A 24,360-nucleotide genomic window follows, 5' to 3' on the forward strand; every position below is an offset into this window, starting at 1 on the left:
GAGGTCGCCGGCAAGGAGGAAAGCGTGTTGCGCCTTCGCAAGGCGATGTATGGGCTGCATCAGGCCCCGCGCGCTTGGTATGCGAAGCTGGACGAGTCGCTGGCTGCTCTCGGCTTCACTCGCAGTCCGCTGGAGCACGCCGTCTACCGAAGCGCCGATGCACACTCTTATTTGCTAGTGGGGGTTTATGTGGATGGTCTAATCATCACTGGCACAAATGCAGCGGACATAGCCTCCTTCAAGCAACAGATGCAACAGCTCTTCAAAATGAGCGACCTTTGCAAGCTGAGCTACTACTTGGGCATAAAAGTGGAGCAAAGCAGCAATGGCATCACTCTTAGTCAGAAGAGCTATGCGGAAAAGGTTCTAGGAATAGCTAACATGGGGAGCTGCAACAGTTGTCACACTCCTATGGAATACCGCCTCAAACTGAAGAAAGAAGATGATGGTGAGCCCTTTGACGCCACTCTGTATCGTAGGGTGATCGGGAGTCTGCGATACCTGGTAAACACCCGGCCGGACATAGCACATTCCATTGGCATTGTCAGCCGGTTCATGGAGAAACCCAGCACTCATCATTGGGACGCGGTGAAGCAGATCCTAAGATGTGTCATTACTGTAATAGTCACATACGCCGAGTGCCAAGAACACTCAGCAAAGGGCCAAAACCTTCGGCAAAGTCTTCGCCGAGAGTAGCACTCGGCAAAGCCCACCCGGTGTACACCTCTTTGGCAAACAGATTTTTACCGAGAGCCATTTGTCGGACACTCGGCAAAGACTTTGCCGAGTTTCAAATAGAGGCACTCGGCAAAGAAAAGTGATCAGAAGAAACAGAGCAAATGGCTCTATAGCCACATGGCGCAGGAGGTTTGCCGAGAGCGCCACTCGGTAAAAGTAGTGAATAAAACAAAAAAAATGCACCGCCCGATCCCGTCCCAGATTTAATCGTGGCCAAATCCAGTCGCCGGCGCTGCTCCCATCGCGTGTGCCCCGCCCATGCACCCGTGGTGGTCGCCGTAGTGCCGCACTGCCCGCGTTGGTGAGCTGCGCACAGGCCTCCGACGTTCAGGGAAGGCACAGATCGAGAGGAGGACGGCGAGATGCAGTGTTGCACGGAGCAGCCGCCTCCCCACGCCTTGCGTCAAAGCCACCGGACTGATGCTGCTTGCACACGTGCTTGACCACCTGTTGCTGTCGTGGCCGAGGAAGAGGAGCAGCAGCGGCGGCCGGGGCTGTTGTTGCTTGCGCGTGCTTGCTGCCGCTTGGTGCTTCGGCCGATGCTTGCGGCTGCGCCGCTGCTGTCCGGCGAGGAGCAGTGAGTGTAGCCTGCTGCTGCTGACCTGTGGCGGCGCGAGGAGCGGCGTCTCCGGCGAGGAGCGGCGACTCCGGCGAGGCAGCGAAGAGATGGGGCGTGAAGTGCTGGCTGCGGCTGTGCACTTGAGGAGATAAGGGAGAGAGAGAGATGAACCAGGAGCACCAATCAGGACATGCCATGTCATCGGTCCATGACTTCAAGCATTGGCCAATCAGAAGCAAGCAACTGAACGTGTGCTTCTTTGTCCATTCTAAAAATTAAAAAAGAAAATGAATAAAATTTCAAAAAATCAAATCCTTTGACACCGAGTCCTTTCACATGTAATAGTTGCAACGAAAAATTTGAAACTTAGAATAAAACAATTTTCTTACTTCATTTGCCTTTTTGCAAATAAAAAATCTAGTTTTTGACACATAGAAAATGAAAAAAATGATTTTTTTATACAACAAATTCTAAAATCTATTTGGCAACATTGTTTTTACTGGCGAGATGTGCCTATGTGCCAATTTTCAACACATTATCACAAAATTTGCAATGAATATGGCCTTCGCCATAGTCAGAGCATCTCCACACGCGGCCATCCAGCATCTCGAAGATGTCCGGGAAGACGTCCTTGAACGAGGGTGCGCCGGAGGAGGCGGAGAGGACGCCACCGTCGGCGCCGGCGTCGTCCGGGCGGTTGAGGGTGGAGTAGCTGGAGACCTCGACGAGGCGGCACGGGCAGACGAGGATGGCGGCCAACTCCAGCAGGCTGCACTCGTCGGGCAGCGACGGGGACTGCGCAGCCTCCACGTTGAAGAACACCATCTCCCTCTTCTCGGTGGTCGCCATTGGTTCCGGCAAGCAACTCGGTGGTGGTTTCTTGGCGATGGAGCTCTGTTTGTTTGTTTCTTGCTTGAAGGAATGGAGGAGAGGAGGGATGGGAGAATGGATGATCCCTGTCCTGTCGGAGGAGCCTGTCGATGGAGCTCTGGGGCGCAACGAGTGGAAAAAATTCCACCCCCAGGCCGAAGTTTTCGCCGGCAGACCCCAGGAAGCAAAAAAAATGCCTCCTGGGGAGGCCAACGGCTGGAGATGCTCTCACTTGGCTTGAAAGTCATAAATGTTTATACTTGCTATGCCGATTTGTGAAGATTTTTTTTTCAACATTGTCATATTGCAAGTTTGAAATTTTTCCTCGCTACTAGTACACATAAAATGACTCCATGGGAAATTATTGCATTTTTTGAACTTGTATTCTTTTTCTTTTATTTTATCCAAAATGGAGTCAAAATGGTCGGCATGGCTATTCATGGAAAGGGGTCGAATCTCTCAAAACTCTAAGTGGTTCTTACATATAATGACTACTTGTGTACCTAAAAATATTTTTTAAAATTTTTAGGACATAGCTATCACACACTTGTGGTTCAAATTTGAATTACTTTCGGGAAATCAACATAAAGTCGTTTAAATGTGTGAAAGTAGCTAGAAAACTAGAAAATCCATGAAACTTGGGAATTGTGCATAAAGTATGGTCTACTTACTGTGATAATTGGCGTGGTGCAATTTTGCACCCTGTTTTTGGTACTTGCTTCACAAAAAACACCCATTTTTTACACTTAGAAAATGAAAAATTATTCTTTTGTAAAAAAAAAGTTGAAAAATCTATTTGGCAACATTGATTGTAATGTCAGATGCACCTATGTGTCTAATTTGGGAAGATTAGAATAGACTATGCAATGAATATGGGCATCACCTTGGTCCTTTGACTTGAAAACCAAGAATGTTCATACACGGTAGTCCGTTTTGTGAAGGATTTTTTTTCAAATTTGTTATGTTGAAAGTTTGGCATTTTTCCTCGTAACTAGTACACATAAAAAGACTCCATGCGAAAGGATTGCATTTTTTAAACTTGTATTCTTTTTCTTTCATTTTTTCCCAAACGGGGTCAAAATAGTCGACATGGCTATTCATCACAAGGGGTCGAAACTCTCAAACTCTAAGTGGTTCTCCCATATAATGACTACTTGTGTACTTAAAAATATTTTTTGCCAATTTTTATGACTGAGCTATCACACACTTGCAGTTCAATTTTGACTTACTTTCGAGAAATTGACATAAAGTCATTTAAATGTGCGAAAGTAGCTAGAAAACTAGAAAATCCATGAAACTTGTGAATTGTGCATAAAATATGGTCTACTTATTGCAATAATTTGAGTGGTGCCATTTTGGACCCTATTTTTTGTACTTACTTTACAAAAAATACCCAATTTTGACACTTAGAAAATGAAAAAGGATTTTTTTTGTACAAAAAAGTTGGAAACTCTATTTGGCAACATTGTTTGTAATGTCAATAGTCACCTATGTGTCTAATTTGGGCATATTATAAAAGATTATGCAATGAATATGGCCATTACCTTGGTCATTTGACTTGAAACCATAACTGTTCATACACGATAGCCCGTTTTGTGAACGAATTGTGCATAAAATATGGTCTACTTACTGTGATAATTGGACTAGTGCCATTTTGCACACTATTTTTGTGCTTACTTGACAAAAAATACTCATTTCTCATTCTTCGAAAATCGAAAATGGTTTTTTTGTAAAAAAAAGTTGGAAACTTTATTTAGCAACACTGTTTGTAATGGCAAGATGCACCTATATGGCCAACTTCACCACATTATCATAAACTATGCAATAAATATGGCCATCACATTGGTCATTTGAGACCAAACATTTACATGGAAAAAGTGTAATTAATATGACCTCAAATGAAAAAGTTCTCAAAATGAAAAATTCCCGTCTCGTCAAAATGAACAACTTTGATTTTTGGAACATCTTCATCCGAGGTCGTATGCAACATGTACAGTTAAAACCATGCAGCGTAGTGAAGACCCACTTTTGCCGAGTGTAGCACTCGGTAAAGACCCCCTTTTGCCGAGTGTAGCACTCGGTAAAGACCCTGTTTGCCGTGTTTTATTGTTTTACCGAGTGTTTTGTCCATGACACTCGGCAAAGTACCTGTTTGCCAAGTTTTGCTATTTTCCGAGTACTTTCTGCTTGGGACTCGGCAAAGATACTATTGCCGAGTGCCCGACATAATGCACTCGGCAAAGAGCCTACCACTCGGCAAAGAGAAAAATTCTAGTAGTGTGTGAAGGGAACCATAAACTATGGGTGTAGCTACAAGAGAGGCCAGGGCACTGACGGACTACTTGGTTTCAGCAATAGTGATCACGCCGGCGGTGTCGGCGACTGCAAAAGCACTTCTGGGCACGTCTTTTATCTTGGCAAGAATCTGATCACCTGGAGCTCTCAGAAGCAGAAGATAGTCGCTCTCTCTTCATGCGAGGCGGAGTACGTGGCCATAGCTGCTGCAACATGTCAAGGGTTGTGGCTGAGCAGACTGTTGGGAGACATAACAGGAGCCTCACCAGCAAGGTTCAGACTGCTAGTTGACAACAAATCAGCCATAGCTCTGAGCAAAAATCCAGTCCATCATGACCGAAGCAAACACATAGATGTCAAGTTCCACTTTGTCAGAGATTGCATAGAGACAGAAGAGGTGGAGATCGATCATGTGGGGATGCAGGATCAGCTTGCTGATGCTCTGACCAACGCGCTCGGACGAGTTCATTTCATCGAGATGCGCCAAAGGCTTGGGGTCGTCGGCGTGGTGCAGTGAGATTGGTGAAGTGTTAGAGCATCTCCAGCCGCGCCCCCAACAGGCCCCCCCCAAGGCCGTTTTTTAGCGCCGGCGCCGAAAAATCGGCCCAGTTGCACCCCAAGAGCCTGTTTTTCGCCGGATTGGGCCGAAATTAGCGCCGGCGCACCCAACCCGAACCCAGCGCGCTGGGGGCGCCCGGGGGCGCTGGCGCGAACGTTTTGGCGCGAAAGAGTGGCGGGACCGACGCGTCAGCGAGACGAAGGCTGGTCGTCCTCATCGTCTCGGTTTTCCCGCGGGGAATCAATGCCAAGGCTGCTGTCGGTCAGCCTGCCATTGATTCACGGGCGGCGAAGTGCGGCGACGCCGCCCCTGAGCCGCTATAAAAGGCGCCCCTGGCCGCGCCGGTGAGGCACCCATCCATCGGCATCGGCAGTCCTCCCCCTCCTCGCCACCGCACTTCCTTCCCTCTCTCCGCCGTTCGAGCCCCTCTCCCCCCCCCCCCCCCCGGCAATCATGAGCGCGAGGTATCCCGGCGATGCGGCGGCGGCCAACGGTTTTGGCCGCCGCTCGCTGCATGAGTGGGAGGCCTACCTCCTCCACGAGGCCAACTACCCCGCGCCGCCCGACGTATGCGCTCCGTCGCAGTGGAGGCTCGGCGCCGGCGGGGTCCCTGTCCACCCTCTGCCCGTCCCCGAGACGCCCGCCTATTTCCACGCCGAGATCAAGCGTGCGCGGGCGTCCCTGACAGTCGCGGAGCGGGCGCTCCCAGAGTACGCCACCGGCAACCACGCGGCGTGGGCGGCGTACTTCAAACGCCGGCAGGTGGAGCGGCTCGCCTCCACCAGCAACGCGCCGATGCTGCGCGGCCGCAACAACAGCGAGGGCCGCCGCCTGTGGTGGGGCGTCCCGGGCCGCACGCTCAGCGGCGTCCTCGCGCACCTTGAGGGCGGCAACTACCCGCCATTCGAGTACCCGACCGCTCGGAGCGGTGGCGCGTGGCTGCCGAGGAGGATGATGGGATGGTCATCCTCCTCTTCCTCCTCCTCCTCCCGATCCTCCTCTCACTCCTCCGGCGCGCCGACGTTGGTCAGCGTCAAGCCAGAGCCGTCCGAGATGCCGCTCGGTAGGCGCACCTGCGGCGCCGGCCTCGTCATCAACGACGGCGGCCGTGGCTCCTCCTCCTCGGTCCCTCCTCGTCTGGTCAAGCCGAAGAGGGAGCCAGGGCTGGCGACGGTGAAGCCGGAGCCGGGGCTCGCCGCTGTGAAGCCGGAGCCTGCTCTCGCCGAGGAGGCCGACGAAGAAGAGGCCGCCTTGAAGTGGACGCGCGAGGACTACGCGCGCATGGAGCTGGACCGCCAGCGCGGCGCCCTGGAGGAGATCGCCGAACGCCGCCGCCGTGAAGCAGCACGCCGGGGCGAGGGGTCGAGCAACGGCGCCGGCCGTGTCAAGGAGGAGAAGCAGGAGGACGACGCCGGCGACGACCACGCCCTGCTCAGCGCCTACTTCGGCCCGTAGTTTAGGGTTTTTTCCGTCCATTTTATTTGTATAAAAAACGTCTAAATTTTGCCGAAATATGTCGTGTTTGTTGAAATTTGGCCGTGTTTGCTGAAATTTGGCCGAACTGTGGGGACGTCTGGGGCCCGACCTGGGGGCGACGGCTGGGGACGTGCTCGCCCCCATGCCGGAAAAAAACGCCGGCTCGCCCCCAAGCGGCGATTTTCGACGCGTCTTGGTGGCGCAACGGGCTGGAGATGCTCCTAGTCCTAGCTAATCTCATGCATGTACTCCCTCCATTCCAAAATATAGTGCGCCCGCGCATCCCGAGGTTAAACTTTGACCATAAATTTAACGAACGAGACCGACTGCGGCGGGAGAAAAAGTTACATAATTAAAAACTTCTTTCAAATACGAATTCACTGATATAACTTTTGCTCCCGCCGCAATCGGTCTTGATAGTTAAATTTACGGTCAAAGTTGAAGCACATGGATAGAGGAAGCACTACATTGTGGAATGGAGGGAGTAACATAGAGTTTCTTTTCTGTTTAAAATAATGTGCATGCACGCACGTAGTGGAGGAGGACTGCACTTGCACGCACCTCTCCTTAGCGAATTTTCCTCCTGGTCCGTTGGCTTCTGCTTGTGATCCAGTCGCTGGATGGAGCGACAGAAACGGATCAAGGCAGGTGGTTAGCTCAGCTTTGTAATCGATGGAAGTATAAGCAATAACAGAAACAGAAAACGCTGTGCAGTGGTGGCAGCACAAACCTCGCGAGTTCAACCTCTCCATCTACCTGTCTCTCTCTGACTCGTTCGATCGGAAGCAACACTCTCCCGCCGGTGGCCCGGGCTCTGGGCGCGCCTCCGCCAGATCGTATTCCGCGAAGTCACCCACACCTCGGGCGAAGCGGGGCTTTGCGGCGTGTCCTCTCCTCCTCCCGCAGTTTCCCTCCTGGAAATCCGCATCCCCAAGCAGGTCTGGTACTATGAGCGCGAGGCCTACAACTACGACGCCCGCGTCAACTCGCTGCTGCACGCCGTCGCTCAGCTCGAGCCGGAGGAGCTCGTCATCGCCATCCCCTTGGAATTCTTTGACGGTAGCCTCGGCCTTGACCTGCCTTGCTTCCACCACGCCACCTCCATCGTGCTACACGATTTAAACATCATCGGCTGCTGGAGACGTTGTCCCTGTCATCCTGGGCCGCCGATCACGATGACTTGCTCTCCTTCTGCCCGCGCTTGCATGTATGAATGAACCAGGACCAGGACCTGCTTGGAGGTGCATGTATGATGTGTTAGAAATAAACCGTGATGGGTATGCACCCAGAGTACGTGTGTGCGTGTGTGTCACGATGGTGTACGTGCGTGTGCGTGCAGTCGTGGCCATGGCGAGTTGGTTAGTCCAGCGCGTAGTGTTTAGTCCAGGTGGTTAGTTGGTTAGCTAGCTTCATGGCATGATAGGATAGTCATGCATGTAGTTAGTTAGCTGGATAAGTTGTTAGCTGGCCGGATAGACTTCATGGTTAGTTAGCATGCATCACAATAGGGGAGGTGGCGTGTGTGCCAGCCTATAAATAGAGGCCGATCTGAGTTGGTTGAACGTACGTGGTACGTGCCACAGTTTGAGCTGGAGAAAAACGCTGTTCGTCAGCGAGGCGTTTGTCGCCGCAAAACACCTATGCGTTTACTTCTTCTTCTACCTCTGTCCCCGAAAACCAGTTCGTGCTATCTAGGGTTAGACCCAACAATTGGTATCAGAGCCTCGTTTGTTCCTCTGCTCGTGGCCATGGCGATCGTCCCGCACGGCGCCGGGGGGAGCACAGTGTCCATGGCGATGCCGATGCTCACACCGGACAACTACACGGTATGGGCGATCAAGGCCGAAGCCATCCTCGACGCCCAGAACCTCTGGGAAGCGGTGTCGCCGGCCGGCGACGCGGCGGTCGACGCGGGGAAAAACAAGACGGCGAGGGCGGTGCTGTTCGGTGCACTCTCAGAAGACTTGTTGATGCAGGTATCGACGAAGAAGACAGCGGCTGAGGTGTGGGCCAGCTTGAAGACGAGGTTCGTCGGCGCTGATCGGGTCCAGGCGGCGCGGCTCTCCACTCTCCGTGGCGAGTTTGACAACCTGCGCATGGAGGAGGGGGAGGCGCTGGACACGTACGCCGGAAAAATCGGCGGCATGGCAGCAAGGTATGCTGGCCTCGGCTCGACGCTCGGTGACGCCGCCATGGTGAAAAAACTGCTCGACACGGTGCCTGATCGGTTGTATGCCGCGGTGGCCGGGATCGAGCAGTTCTGCGACATGGAGACGATGGCGTTCGAGGAGGCGTTGAGTAGGCTCAAGGCGTTCGACGAACGCTTACGTCGGCGCACACAGGACAACGGCGGACGAGGCAGCGATCAGCTAATGTTCACAGCGGCCCAGTGGGAGGCACGGCAACGTCAGCGCGGCGGCGGCCTCGACCACGATGACGGTGCGAGCAGCGTGGCCTCGGGCACGAGACGGCGGCGCGGGAAGTGCTACAACTGTGGCGTTCATGGCCACTTCTCCCGTGACTGCCGGCAGCCGAAGAAGGAGAAGGCGCTCCTCGCCGACGTCGACGAAGAACCTGGCCTCCTGTAGGTCACGGTTTAGGGGGAGAATGTTAGAAATAAACCGTGATGGGTATGCACCCAGAGTACGTGTGTGCGTGTGTGTCACGATGGTGTACGTGCGTGTGCGTGCAGTCGTGGCCATGGCGAGTTGGTTAGTCCAGCGCGTAGTGTTTAGTCCAGGTGGTTAGTTGGTTAGCTAGCTTCATGGCATGATAGGATAGTCATGCATGTAGTTAGTTAGCTGGATAAGTTGTTAGCTGGCCGGATAGACTTCATGGTTAGTTAGCATGCATCACAATAGGGGAGGTGGCGTGTGTGCCAGCCTATAAATAGAGGCCGATCTGAGTTGGTTGAACGTACGTGGTACGTGCCACAGTTTGAGCTGGAGAAAAACGCTGTTCGTCAGCGAGGCGTTTGTCGCCGCAAAACACCTATGCGTTTACTTCTTCTTCTACCTCTGTCCCCGAAAACCAGTTCGTGCTATCTAGGGTTAGACCCAACAATTGGTATCAGAGCCTCGTTTGTTCCTCTGCTCGTGGCCATGGCGATCGTCCCGCACGGCGCCGGGGGGAGCACAGTGTCCATGGCGATGCCGATGCTCACACCGGACAACTACACGGTATGGGCGATCAAGGCCGAAGCCATCCTCGACGCCCAGAACCTCTGGGAAGCGGTGTCGCCGGCCGGCGACGCGGCGGTCGACGCGGGGAAAAACAAGACGGCGAGGGCGGTGCTGTTCGGTGCACTCTCAGAAGACTTGTTGATGCAGGTATCGACGAAGAAGACAGCGGCTGAGGTGTGGGCCAGCTTGAAGACGAGGTTCGTCGGCGCTGATCGGGTCCAGGCGGCGCGGCTCTCCACTCTCCGTGGCGAGTTTGACAACCTGCGCATGGAGGAGGGGGAGGCGCTGGACACGTACGCCGGAAAAATCGGCGGCATGGCAGCAAGGTATGCTGGCCTCGGCTCGACGCTCGGTGACGCCGCCATGGTGAAAAAACTGCTCGACACGGTGCCTGATCGGTTGTATGCCGCGGTGGCCGGGATCGAGCAGTTCTGCGACATGGAGACGATGGCGTTCGAGGAGGCGTTGAGTAGGCTCAAGGCGTTCGACGAACGCTTACGTCGGCGCACACAGGACAACGGCGGACGAGGCAGCGATCAGCTAATGTTCACAGCGGCCCAGTGGGAGGCACGGCAACGTCAGCGCGGCGGCGGCCTCGACCACGATGACGGTGCGAGCAGCATGGCCTCGGGCACGAGACGGCGGCGCGGGAAGTGCTACAACTGTGGCGTTCGTGGCCACTTCTCCCGTGACTGCCGGCAGCCGAAGAAGGAGAAGGCGCTCCTCGCCGACGTCGACGAAGAACCTGGCCTCCTGTAGGTCACGGTTTAGGGGGAGAATGTTAGAAATAAACCGTGATGGGTATGCACCCAGAGTACGTGTGTGCGTGTGTGTCACGATGGTGTACGTGCGTGTGCGTGCAGTCGTGGCCATGGCGAGTTGGTTAGTCCAGCGCGTAGTGTTTAGTCCAGGTGGTTAGTTGGTTAGCTAGCTTCATGGCATGATAGGATAGTCATGCATGTAGTTAGTTAGCTGGATAAGTTGTTAGCTGGCCGGATAGACTTCATGGTTAGTTAGCATGCATCACAATAGGGGAGGTGGCGTGTGTGCCAGCCTATAAATAGAGGCCGATCTGAGTTGGTTGAACGTACATGGTACGTGCCACAGTTTGAGCTGGAGAAAAACGCTGTTCGTCAGCGAGGCGTTTGTCGCCGCAAAACACCTATGCGTTTACTTCTTCTTCTACCTTTGTCCCCGAAAACCAGTTCGTGCTATCTAGGGTTAGACCCAACATGATGAACCAGGACCTGTTGACTGTTATCATTCTGGTGAAACAAATAAATAGCTTTGCTTTCTTCTAAACGCTAGCTAGCTATCATATACGGGGGACTTGTCATTGAGATGATGAAATAAGAGAAAAGAGGTTGTCCGTGCCCATGGACATGAGAGAAGGAAAAAAGATGGGATGTTTCTAAAACAATAGTTACTAAAGATGAATGAATTGCAAACAAATTGCTCAAAGCAGTTGTTCCAAACCGTTTGAACATCTAGTAGAAGCTGAGTCAAAGAAAAGTTAAATCAGGGAAATCTTAGTATAGCTCCCAAGTTGTGTCATTGAACGACGTGCTAGTGAGGAATCCGTGCCACTTAATTCCCTTTCATGGAAATGGATCCGCCCTTAGTTAATTCGTGTGAGAAATCCATCATCCATCCATCAAGGATCTAGATTATGCCACCTCACTGATCCACGACACAGTACATCTTTCCTTCTAGCCTGGACTATGCCCTCCGTCGCCCTTTTCACCATGACCGTATTCTCTATATATACTTGCAGTAGCGATTCATCCGCGTGCGAGATGCGTGTGTGACATAGGACTTGGGCGACGACAACGCAGCAGGAGAGGAGAGGAGCCATGCGTTGCGGGAGGGTGGAGGCGGAGGAGGGCACAAGTGATTAATGAATAAGGGCACGATGGCGGCCGAAGGGATGAGGAGAGAGAGAGGTGGACTGAGGCCGGCCAAGTAGTAGCAGTTGGAGTTACCCCTGACCGGCCGGAGAGGGAAGAGGAGACGGCCGAGGCCCTAGCAGCAGAAGTTGTGAGGAGGAGACGATATTTCAGATTAAGCCGTCCGTCCATCCGTCAGCTGCGTCAAACGAGGGCCAGAACGAGAGAGCAGCTGACCGGCCGGAGAGAATATATTTTGGTGAAGCATGTATTTGGTTTTATTTGCCAACGAAAAACATTCTGTTTTGCATCTGTCTTCAGTAGCAAAAAGATGGTTTCTAGATTACCTTAAATTCGTTGTCCCGTCTGAATTTTATTGTACTTCGGGTTTGGCACAAGTTCTTTGGTTCCCGTTAGATTCGATTCAGCATGTACCGTGCTATTTCTTTATGCTCTCGTTTTTATTCAGATGCCATTTTTATCTCTATATAATACTCCTACGATGTATATCGAAGCTGTTACTGTGTCACCTTCAAGTAGTTCATTCCTGGGGTACCCGTCCATTGCTCCGGTGGCGAGTTTACTCTGTTCGACACGGTGTCCATCTGGGGTACTGAGAGCCTCAACGACCTCCGCGTCTTGCTCGCCTGGTGCCCATGCTTCCGCGTGCGCATGCTGAAGTTTATCCATGATGGGTCCAGACTTGCCTTCGATTCCTTGACATGTCCTCCGAGGATGCTAGAAGCACTACTGGGACGGGTGTTGGACGGGGATAACCTTCTTCAATCTTTAGGAAACCGCCACCGCCTCGCCATTTTTGAGAAGGACGCGAACCCTACCAAACTCAAAATAATACCTAAAAATGAAGCCCTCCTATCGGCAAAGACCGGGATCCGCCGTGCCTCCATGGCCCTAAGGCCATAAAAGACGAGTCAGGCTGCCGGCTGCATGTCGGGAGGTAGCGAAACCCTAGCACTGGGTGAGTGCTTGCGTGAGAAGCGAAGGGGTATGCTGGGTGATGACTATTGTAATATAAACTATATGTCAAGAAAACTATATCATAGAAAACCTCTTTCAAATACAAATCCAACAATATACTTTGTGTAGCATATACTTTATATAGTTTTAGTTAAATGCATGGTCAAATTTAGACCCAAAATACAAGGGGGCGTAATAAAACCGGACGGAGGTAGTATTTTTCTTTTATAGAAACATAAATTGAATGTTAGACTGGATGATTGGCTTCCTTACATATATTGCACTTTTGCTTTTTGCAGTCTTCTCTATTGATCATGCCCTTCCGTTTTGCATCTTTATTCGAGTTTCTAATTCTAGGTTTAGCTGAAGTTGTCTCATCTCAATTCACTGGCTGTGGGGTTTGGCACAAACTATTAGTCCCAGTTAAACTCTATTCAGCAAGTAATTTTCTATTTCTTTCTGCTGTCAGCCTGTATTCAGTTTTATTTGCCAATAACAACATAAATTTTGGCATATGTATTTAGTAGCAAAAAGGCAGTTTCTATATTACATTATTACCTGAAGTTATTTGTCTCATCTGCATTTTGTTAGCCTTCAGGTCTCTCTCTCGTCTCGGCATATTGTGTTTTTTTTGCCACTGAGAACATTCCTTACACAAATAACAACTCAACATTTGCTTGCTGCGAAATTGACCGCATCTGGGTTTCAAATTGTTTCCTCTGCAGGGTTAATGTACGCCAACGAAAATTGCCCATCAACATGATTCTGATCCATACGTGTGGAATGGTAGTGGGCATCGACAAGATCATCCTTTCCATGCTGACCAACCCCATTACCTGATCTCAATACTATGCTTGGTTGCGTCAACTGATCATCTGATGTGTTCTTTTGGCACTATACTGTGGCATTCTTAGTTAAATCTTGAATGGTTTATCTGCCATTCAATTATTTAAGTCAATGTACTCTACCTATGTCAGTCAAGTACTCTAAGCTAGTTATTATTTTAAGCCTATGGTATGAATTACTATGCACTGAAGCTCAAATAATGTGGTACTCCTATACCTACTTGTGATGTACTCCCTCCATTTCTTTTTACTCTACATATAAGATTTGGTCAAAGTCAAACTTTGTTAATTTTGACTAAGTTTATAGAAAAAAATATTAAGACGTGGAGACCGCCATACCAAAGCCCCGACTCCCAAGTCTCTCTGGTCTCTTTGACACGGGGGGTGTTACCGCCCCCTCTTGGTCGACAATATTGAGGGCTATCTGAGGACAATGAAAACAAGGGTAAATGCTGGCACATGAGATTATAGAACCAAGCAAAATTGGCGCCAACAACAAACCCACGAGATGTATTGGTCGTTAGAGATCTTCTGATTGGGATGAAATTTGGGACGAGCATGGTTTGGAGGAACCTACTGCAATGGTACATTGGTAAGGTCCTTTAGTTATCATCATCCAACTCCCTACCCCCTCGTACCCCCTTGCGTCGCCTCCCTGGGCGATGCCAGGGGACCAAAAAATCTAGCGCCGCCAGCCTCCCTCGGCCATCCTCCTGCCGCCGCTGCCGTCGGCAAGGTCCGCGGTGGCGGCAGGCCCGATGCCAAGGCGCTAGGGCGAGCGGATCTGCAGCGGGATCCCCTTGAGACGGCAGGGGCGTCTCTTGTGGTGCGCCCGTGGGCAGCAGGCAGGGCGGCGCCCCTAGCCTGTGCGGCGGCGGGCAGCGGTCTAGGACGGCGATGGGCTTCCCTTCGTGCATGGATGGTGGCAGCACTCCATGGATGAACCAGTGGAGGGCTCTGCTTGAAGATGAGTCGCGGCGGCCGTGGATCTGGCGTCCCGTCCAGATCCACCGCGGCTTGGTCTTGGCCGGCCGGCGGTGCGTGGAGGGACCGGTGAGGGTATGGAGGATCTCTACCAGAGTATCAGTAGCAGCATACGTCTTCATGGCGAGACTCCGCGCGGTTCTAGCCAGCCACGAGATCAGGACGACACGGCTTCCAGTGAAAATCGTGCCTGACTGCGGTCTTGGCGGACAATGGCGGGGTCTCTGACGTTGTTTCCTTCTCGAGGCATCGTTGTTCCAGGTCACGTCAACCTGATCGGGAGGTTCCGAGGGAAACCCTAGATCTGGGTCTACCGGATCGTACAATGATGATGTTTTGATGTCGTTCTCCCTCCTGGGGGGCATCGTTTTGGACCAAGTGTTGGTTGGAGGGGACAAGAGGAGGAGCGGTGTTTCATCTTGTCCATTGATGACGACGGATCTCGGCGGTGTGGCGTAGTGGACACTCGGCGCCTGATGAGCGGAGATGGACTCGCGCAGGAGGGTGATGCTGTCTAGCGTCGGCGGTAGCTAGACTGTGCAAGGTTGATGTAGCAGTACAACTCTGGAGATGGTTTAGTGGCAGGTGGCTGTGGCGGCCTCATACCCGGCAGGCGTCCTGGTTGAGGAGCACGTCGGACTGGTGGGTGCACATACCCGGCAGGCGTCCTGATTGGGACCTCAAGTCTTAGATGTTAGGTTTGGCCGCGAGGTATGTTTGGTATTAGGCCCAGACTTTCAGCGCCCCTTCATCAACTGGATAGGAATAGCGACAGATGTTGATTAGTTGGTGGCTTTAGTTTGACTGTTGTATGACTTTGTAAGGTCTTGTGTCAATAATTAATAAAATGGCCGTATGCATCGTCCAGATGCAGAGGCCGGGGGTCATCCTCCTTTTCTAAAAAAAAATCCTACTGATTTGTTGTTTTTTGTCAGAATTGTGATGTCGGGAGTTCTTACCCAAGTACTACTCTTTGCATATCTGTTATGGAAAATAAGGTGGTGTTTGGTTCTCTAGTCCTAGGACTTTTTCTAGTCCCAACTAAAAAGTACCTAGTCCCTAAAAAGTCCCTCCCTGTTTGTTTCCAGAGATTAAAAAGTCCCTAGTCCCTTCCTAGAGGTTATTAAAAAACCATGTTGCCCCTAGTATATAGAAAAATAACAATCAAACAACACCATGGGATGGCAGGCCAATGGGTGCATGGAGGGGCATTGTTGAAAAAGTCCCAAAAAATTCCAAAGAGAGTCTTTTTCATTTAGTCCCAAATGCCTAGTTTAGTCCCTAAAAAGTCCCTCCCGTTTGGTAAAAAAGTCTCTAAGAGAGACTTTTTCTAATCCCTACACAAAAAGTCCCTAGAAACAAACACCCCCTTAATACTACGACGAGAGGAGGTGGCAGGTGCCCTAACCTGAAAATCAAAAACAGGACCGGACCGGCTGACCTAGCGAAGCTTTTTTTTAAGGCAAGGCTGACCTAGCGAAGCTGTACGGGGAGTTCGGGATTTCTGACCGACCGAACCGGCCCGGTCAAGAACAGGGCCGGACCGGCCTTTGTATGTCGCGGGCCGGGACCCTTCGGTCCGGTCCAGAACGGGCTACGAGTGGGCCGAAAAGCCCGCTCGGTACGTCCGTGTACCCCGCGGGGGCTGGTGGCCTGGATTGAATTTTATCCACGAGCCACCGCATCGTTTCATTTTGCCGAAGTCCCCATGGAGTCGAGATCGGGGCCTCGCCTCCGCTTCCCGCGGCAGCAGTTTGGTCGTGCAGGCAGCGGCGGAGCGGACCGCATCAGCGCCCTACCTGACGACCTGCTACTCCTCGTCCTCGCCGGCCTCCACTGCACGCGCGCAGCCGCCCGCACTGGCGTCCTCTGCCGTAGGTGGCGCGGCCTTTGGGCCCGCCTCCACCAGATCGTTCTCCGCGATGTCGCTTTCGACTCAATCGAACCGGCGCTCGGCCGCGTCTCTCCCGCGGTCTCCCTCCTGGAAATCCACGTCCCCGCGTCAACTCGCTGCTGCGCGTGGCCGCAAGGCTTGAGCCGGAGGAGCTCTTCCTCGACCTCTCATCGGCCTTGATCGGCGATTCCTCAGTCGTCGTTCTGCCTTGCTTCCACCGCGCCAGTTCCATCACATTGGACCTTTTCTCCGACATACATGTGTCGGCTGGCGTTGAGTTCCCCGCGCTTGAGAAGCTGTATCTGGGGTCCTGCATCGATGCCCTCGACTCCTTGCTCTCTAGCTGTCCGCGCCTGCGCACGCTCCATCTCAGCGGCACTGTGTTGAATGAGCCATATGTGAGAGTTAACTCGGCGACACTGCTGGAGCTTGTCGTGGACAGCAAACAGACACATAGTATCAACATTGTTGCCCCTCTGCTTAAGCAGTTGACCATGTCCTTCACCACCTCAAAGATCAGCATCATCTCCGTCTTGGCACCAATGGTGGAGAATCAGGGTGGACGGGACGAGCGGGCTTCTAGCCCGGACCGCGGCCCGTTATGGACCGGATCGTACGGTCCTGGCTCGCCGGATAATATGGTCGGTCCGGTCCGTGAAAACGAGACCGAAATTCGGTCGGTCCGGTCCGGTTAAAGCTCGGTCTGGCTCGGAGGACCGAAGGCCTGGCCCAATTAAAGCCAATTAGAAGAGCCCAAACACATATATTGTGCGTGCATGACCTAGCGAACTGCCACTGCCTCCTCTTCCTCGCACGCGCCACCCCTCTTCCTCCCCTGCTCCGCCATCTTCCTTGCCTTCCTCTCCCCGGCATAGCCTCGCGCCGCCGTGCCTCTACCTCTCGCCGTCGTCCCCTCGCGCGGCTGCTCCCCCTCTCTCCCTCGCGCCACCACGCCTCTGCCTCACGCCGTGCTGCTCCCTCTCTCTCCCGTGCCTTTCTCTCGCGCCGCTGTGCATCAGGTGCTTCTTCTCCGGCTCCGGCCACCGTGCTGCTACTCCGACCACCTCTCCGATGTCCTGGGCCCACAAGGCAGTGACTGGACGTAGCCAGGACCGCGAGGACCGCCGGTCCGCACCGAGCTTCATGCCAGCCAGTCCGGTCCCTAAAATCAGGACCGCTGCACAGCTCGGTCTGGTCCGCCCGGAGCGCCGGCATCCGTTCCAAACTGCCGCTCGGACAGGGACCGGACCGGCCCGGACCGTGTCCACCCTGAGTGGAGAAGGTCTCGTGGAAATGCTGCTATTCCTATGGGATGCATGTTGTTTTTGATATTTGGAGCCTCCAGCAGGTGACTCTACAGACGGCAGAGAAACAAGGACAGCTTCCTTCGCTGCATATTCATGCCTTTGCCGTGCGTCAGAGAACTTGTCATTCGGGTGCACTTAAGTCACACTACTTGCAAAACGGAAAAACCCGTCACAGAACTTGCATTGCGGGTGCATCTAGGTCACATTGGCCATCTGCACCGGCCAGCCGCCCGGTTTTCTCTATTTCTTTGCACAAAAGCCCCTAGTGGTTTATTACGAGGGTCATAATGCAAAAATGATATTTTTTAAAACATGCCCTTTCCCCGTTCCCCTTCTCGATCCAGAATAGGAACCCTAGTTCCCAAATCGAAAACCAAATCCCTAGCCGGCGACATGGGTGGCGGCGTTGATGGCAGCGAGACCGAGAGTTGTGGCGGCGTCCCTTCTGTGTGGAGCAGAGGTAGCTCCCCCGTCGGAAGTAGCCGCGCCGCCGTTGCTGTGGCAGGCAGTGTGGCAAGCGTCGGCATCAGCAAGGAGAGCGTGGCACTATGTAGCCGCGCCGTCATCGTCGGAGGTAGTGGCGGCGCTCTCGCTCCAGCGAGGTCGCCGCGTCGGTCATGGGATGGTCCCGCATCCCGGACTCGCGTGTCTTCCCTAAGGAGGTGTGGCAGCACGGTGAGCCAGATTTGCGCCCCGCGCAAGGCCGCGTTCTCATCGCTCGCCCTGCTGGCATGGCGGCGCTAGAGCAGGCATTCCACGGGAGAGCGATGTATGCCACCATCATTGGACAGCTGCGAAGCTTGGTGACGCCGGAGGCACTCGCCGCGGCGATGGCGTCTCATTGTGCCATCAGGCCGGCATCCATGAAGGTGGAGGTGACCAGCCCACCATTCCACTTTTTCGTGCGGTTTGACTCGCTGGAGGATTGCACTCGTGTGGTGCTCGCGTCGGAGCAGGTGCGTTGCGGCGGCAGCAGAATTAGTTTTCAACGTTGGTCAAGTTTGTCGCGTGGTAGGCCGTCGAAGCTGGAGTACAAGACGACGCTGAGTTTGGAGGGGCTCCCGGAAGAGGCCTGGGACCCGGATACCGTCAACCTGGTGCTCGCCGGTGTCGACGGTGAGCTCATCGACATGCTCCCGGCTACTGACAAGTGGGTGCTGCCTTGCACGGCGTGGCTACGCAATCCTAGTGCCATTCTAAAGGTGCTCACTATCTCTGTTCCGGCTCCTCCTCTACAACCGTGGACGCCAGACTCCGATGACGAGAATGCTCATTCACCGCCGTGCCCGAACTCTCCAATTGATCGTGGCACCACTGATTTTCCAGTGACCATACATGTCAAGGAGGTCATCGACCGTGGCCCATTGCTAACTAAAGGGTTGCCTGATGAGTTACTCCCCGATGAAGACGCCGATCTCAGCCGCAAGCACACTTTCACAACCTGGCGCGGCAAGATAGATGGTACTGAACCTGGACCATATGGTAACGCTTAAGCCGTCGAAGCTGGAGTTGGAGTTGAGTATGTTTTTAGCTGATTTGTCAGTGAAAGTGTGTGTTATGTTCTGAACTATGTGTCGAAGCTGGAGTTGGATTTGAGTATGTTTTTAGTTGATTTGTCAGTGAAAGTGTGTGTTATGTTCTGAACTATGTGTCGAAGCTGGAGTTGGAGTTGGAGTTGACCTGTCATTTGTGTTATTGTAAGAGATCTTATATGTTAAGAATCGGTGTTCTATTGCATGATGTGTTATGAGAATGGGCTAAACTTTGTCTATATACGTTCATAACTAAACTGTAGCAAATTCATGGCAAGAAAGGAGTGTGGGAAGATTCAGTTTTGTAGCAACATACCAACATACCATTACATAGGGCTAACAAGTTTAAGTTTTGTACCAAAAGGCCATCACAAAAGATGTTGCAGTCTTAAGTACCATAGTTCTACAACATATAACAAAATAGAAGCATTTCACTCTTCATCTGCTGGAGCTCCTTGTGTAGATTGGAATTATGTTTGCTCTTGTTCATCTGCTGGAGCATTTCTGCTTGATCCTTCACCAAACAGGAGCCACTCCATTCCCCTTGTTTTAGTGGTTTTCTTTGTTCTTCCCAGACCCCTTGCTCTTGTTGAAGTTCTCTTTGATGCTCGTGCAGAAGCACCTCTTCTTCCTCTGGCTGCTGGTGCAACACCTCTTCCTCCTCTGGCTGCTGGTACAACACCTCTTGCTCCTCTGCCTCTACCTGCTGGTGCAGCACCTCTACATGTGCCTGCTGTTCCAGAACCTCTTGCTCCTCTTCCTCTGCCTTGATGTGTGCCTTGTGCTGGTTGCGCAACAAATGTGGCAGCAGGTAAGTTGGCTATGTGCTGTGCTACAAAGGCAGCTTCATCTGGTATTTGGTGCACCCTAGAAATAGGAACTCCTTTTGCAGGTCCCTGCATACAGTCATCAGGTAATGAAATTGCAGTAAAACTAGAAGAAAAAAATAATATATTTTAAATACCTCATGTGACAAAATGTGCACCATGCTATCTTTTTGTTGTGTTGGGTCCAATTATGGATTCAGATTTCTCTGCTGGATGTGCTAAGAAACAAATATATAATGTCAGATATTGTAATTTGTTTTCCTTTACATGTTTCAAGTAAAGAATAATGTACTTACAGTTAGGATCACTGGGTAGTCTGTTGGCGAACGTAGTAACTTCAAAAAAATTCCTACGCACACGCAATATCATGGTGATGCATAGCAACGAGAGGGGAGAGTGTTGTCCACGTACCCTCGTAGACCGAAAGCGGAAGCGTTAGCACAACGCGGTTGGTGTAGTCGTACATCTTCACAATCCGACCGATCAAGTACCGAATGCACGACACCTCCGAGTTCAGCACACGTTCAGCCCGATGACGTCCCTCAAACTCCGATCCAGCCGAGTGTTGAGGGAGAGTTCCGTCAGCACGACGGCGTGGTGATGATGTTGATGTTCTACCGACGCAGGGCTTCGCCTAAGCACTGCTACAGTACTATCGAGGTGGACTATGGTGGAGGGGGGCACCGCACACGGCTAAGAGACGATCAACTTGATCAACTTGTGTGTCTATAGGTGCCCCCTGCCCCTGTATATAAAGGAGCAAGGGGGGAGGCGGCCGACCTAGGAGGAGGGCGCGCCAAGGGGGGAGTCCTACTCCCACCGGGAGTAGGACTCCTCCTTTCCTTGTTGGAGTAGGAGTGAAGGAAAGAGGAGGAGAGGGAGAAGGAAAAGGGGGCTGCACCCCTTGTCCAATTCGGACCAGAGGGGGGGGCGCAGGCCTCCATCCTTTTGGCCTATCTCCTATATTCCCGTATGGCCCAATGAGGCCCATATACTCCCCGGCGAATTCCCGTAACTCTCCGGTACTCCGAAAAATACCCGAATCACTCGGAACCTTTCCGAAGTCCGAATATAGTCGTCCAATATATCGATCTTTACGTCTTGACCATTTCGAGACTCCTCGTCATGTCCCGGAACTAATCCGGGACTCCGAACTCCTTAGGTACATCAAAACATATAAATTCATAATATAACTGTCATCGTAGCGTTAAGCGTGCGGACCCTACAGGTTCGAGAACTATGTAGACATGACCGAGACACGTCTCTGGTCAGTAACCAATAGCGGAACCTGGATGCTCATATTGGCTCCTACATATTCTATGAAGATCTTTATCGGTCAGACCGCATAACAACATACGTTGTTCCCTTTGTCATCGGTATGTTACTTGCCCGAGATTCGATCGTCGGTATCTCAATACCTAGTTCAATCTCGTTACCGGCAAGTCTCTTTACTCGTTCCGTAACACATCATCCCGCAACTAACTCATTAGTTGCAATGCTTGCAAGGCTTATAGTGATGTGCATTACCGAGTGGGCCCAGAGATACCTCTCCGACAATCGGAGTGACAAATCCTAATCTCGAAATACGCCAACCCAACAAGTACCTTTGGAGACACCTGTAGAGCACCTTTATAATCACCCAGTTACGTTGTGACGTTTGGTAGCACCCAAAGTGTTCCTCCGGTAAACGGGAGTTGCATAATCTCATAGTCATAGGAACATGTATAAGTCATGAAGAAAGCAATAGCAACAAACTAAACGATCAAGTGCTATGCTAACGAAATGGGTCAAGTCAATCACATCATTCTCTAATGATATGATCCCGTTAATCAAATGACAACTCATGTCTATGGCTAGGAAACTTAACCATCTTTGATTCAACGAGCTAGTCAAGTAGAGGCATACTAGTGACATATTGTTTGTCTATGTATTCACACATGTATTATGTTTCCGGTTAATACAATTCTAGCATGAATAATAAACATTTATCATGATATAAGGAAATAAATAATAACTTTATTATTGCCTCTAGGGCATATTTCCTTCAGTCTCCCACTTGCACTAGAGTCAATAATCTAGTTCACATCGCCATGTGATTTAACATCAATAGTTCACATCACCATGTGATTAACGCCCATACTTCACATCGTCATGTGACCAACACCCAAAGGTTTACTAGAGTCAATAATCTAGTTCACATCGCTATGTGATTAATACCCAAAGAGTACTAAGGTGTGATCATGTTTTGCTTGTGAGGGAAGTTTAGTCAACGGGTCTGCTACATTCAGATCCATATGTATTTTGCAAATTTCTATGTCAACAATGCTCTGCACTGAGCTACTCTAGCTAATTGCTCCCATTTTAAATATGTATCCAGATTGAGACTTTGAGTCATCTGGATCAGTGTCAAAACTTGCATCGACGTAACCCTTTACGACTAACCTTTTGTCACCTCCATAATCGAGAAACATATCCTTATTCCACTAAGGATAATTTTGACCAATGTCCAGTGATCTACTCCTAGATCACTATTGTACTCCCTTGCCAAACTCAGGGCAGGGTATACAATAGGTCTGGTACACAGCATGGCATACTTTATAGAACCTATGCCTAAGGCATAGGGAATGACTTTCATTCTCTCTCTATCTTCTGCCGTGGTCGGGTTTTGAGTCTTACTCAACTTCACACCTTGTAACACAGGAAAGAACTCCTTCTTTGACTGTTCCATTTTGAACTACTTCAAAATCTTGTCAAGGTATGTACTCATTGAAAAACTTATCAAGAATCTTGATCTATCTCTATAGATCTTGATGCTCAATATGTAAGCAGCTTCACCGAGGTATTTCTTTGAAAAACTCCTTTCAAACATTCCTTTATGCTTTGCAGAATAATTCTACATTATCTCCGATCAACAATATGTCATTCACATATACTTATCAGAAATGTTGTAGTGCTCCCACTCACTTTCTTGTAAATACAGGCTTCACCGCAAGTCTGTATAAAACTATATGCTTTGATCAACTTATCAAAGCGTATATTCCAACTCCGAGATGCTTGCACCAGTCCATAGATGGATCGCTGGAGCTTGCATATTTTGTTAGTACCTTTAGGATTGACAAAACCTTCTGGTTGCATCATATACAACTCTTCTTTAATAAATCCATTAAGGAATGCAATTTTGTTTATCCATTTGCCAGATTTCATAAAATGCGGCAATTGCTAACATGATTCGGACATACTTAAGCATAGATACAAGTGAGAAACTCTCATCGTAGTCAACACCTTGAACTTGTCGAAAACCTTTTGGCGACAATTCTAGCTTTGTAGATAGTAACACTACTATCAGCGTCCGTCTTCCTCTTGAAGATCGATTTAATCTCAATGGCTCGCCGATCAATGGGCAAGTCAATCAAAATCCATACTTTGTTTTCATACATGGATCTCATCTCAGATTTTATGCTCTCAAGCCATTTCGTGGAATATGGGCTCATCATCGCTTCCTCATAGTTCGTAGGCTCGTCATGGTCAAGTAACATGACCTCCAGAACAGGATTACCGTACCACTCTGGTGTGGATGTCACTCTGGTTTACCTACGAGGTTCGGTAGCAACTTGATCTGGAGTTACATGATCATCATCGTTAGCTTCCTCACTAATTGGTGTAGTAGTCACACGAACATATTTCTGTGATGAACTACTTTCCAATAAGGGAGCAGGTATAGTTACCTCATCAAGTTCTACTTTCCTCCCACTCACTTCTTTCGAGAGAAACTCCTTCTCTAGAAAGGATCCATTCTCAGCAATGAATATCTTGCCTTCGGATCTGTGATAGAAGGTGTACCCGACATTTTCTTTTGGGTATCCTATGAAGACGCACTTCTCTGATTTGAATTTGAGCTTATCAGGTTGAAACTTTTTCACATAAGCATTGCAACCTCAAACTTTAAGAAATGACAGCTTAGGTTTCTTGCCAAACCATAGTTCATACGGTGTCATCTCAACGGATTTAGATGGTGCCCTATTTAACGTGAATGTAGTTGTCTCTAATGCATAACCTCAAAACTATAGTGGTTAATCGGTAAGAAACATCATAGATTGCACTATATCCAATAATAGTACGGTTATGACGTTCGGACACACCATTATGCCGTGGTGTTCCAGGTGGCACGATTTTGTGAAACTATTCCACATTGTTTTAATTGAAGACCAAACTCGTAACTCAAATATTTGTCTCTGCGATCATATCGTAGAAACTTTATTTTCTTGTCACGATGATTTTCCACTTCACTCTGAAGTTTTTTGAACTTTTCAAATGTTTCAGACTTATGTTTCATCAAGTAGATATACCCATATCTGCTCAAATCATCTGTGAAGCTCAGAAAATAACGATACCCGCCGCGAGCCTCAACATTCATCGGACTGCATACAT

The 24,360-nt window shown here is 50.6% G+C and overlaps 1 protein-coding gene and 1 pseudogene across 1 annotated transcript; one reads left to right on the plus strand and one right to left on the minus strand.

Annotated features, from left to right (window-relative positions):
• Positions 1 to 466: 466 nt before the first annotated feature.
• LOC147961964 (uncharacterized) lies at positions 467 to 2,146 on the minus strand (annotated as a pseudogene).
• A 16,044-nt stretch (positions 2,147 to 18,190) lies between these two features.
• Positions 18,191 to 20,219, plus strand: LOC147961965 (uncharacterized). Its single transcript, XM_087534004.1, has 4 exons — positions 18,191 to 19,055; positions 19,681 to 19,916; positions 19,998 to 20,018; positions 20,133 to 20,219. The coding sequence occupies exons 1-4, from the start codon at positions 18,191 to 18,193 to the stop codon at positions 20,217 to 20,219; spliced, it is 1,209 nt and encodes a 402-aa protein (XP_087390130.1).
• Positions 20,220 to 24,360: the final 4,141 nt, after the last annotated feature.

The sequence above is a fragment of the Triticum urartu genome, chromosome 7A (genome assembly GCF_056163025.1).
Source record: "Triticum urartu cultivar PI428250 chromosome 7A, HENAU_Tu73, whole genome shotgun sequence".
In the NCBI taxonomy this organism is placed as follows: Eukaryota; Viridiplantae; Streptophyta; class Magnoliopsida; order Poales; family Poaceae; genus Triticum; species Triticum urartu.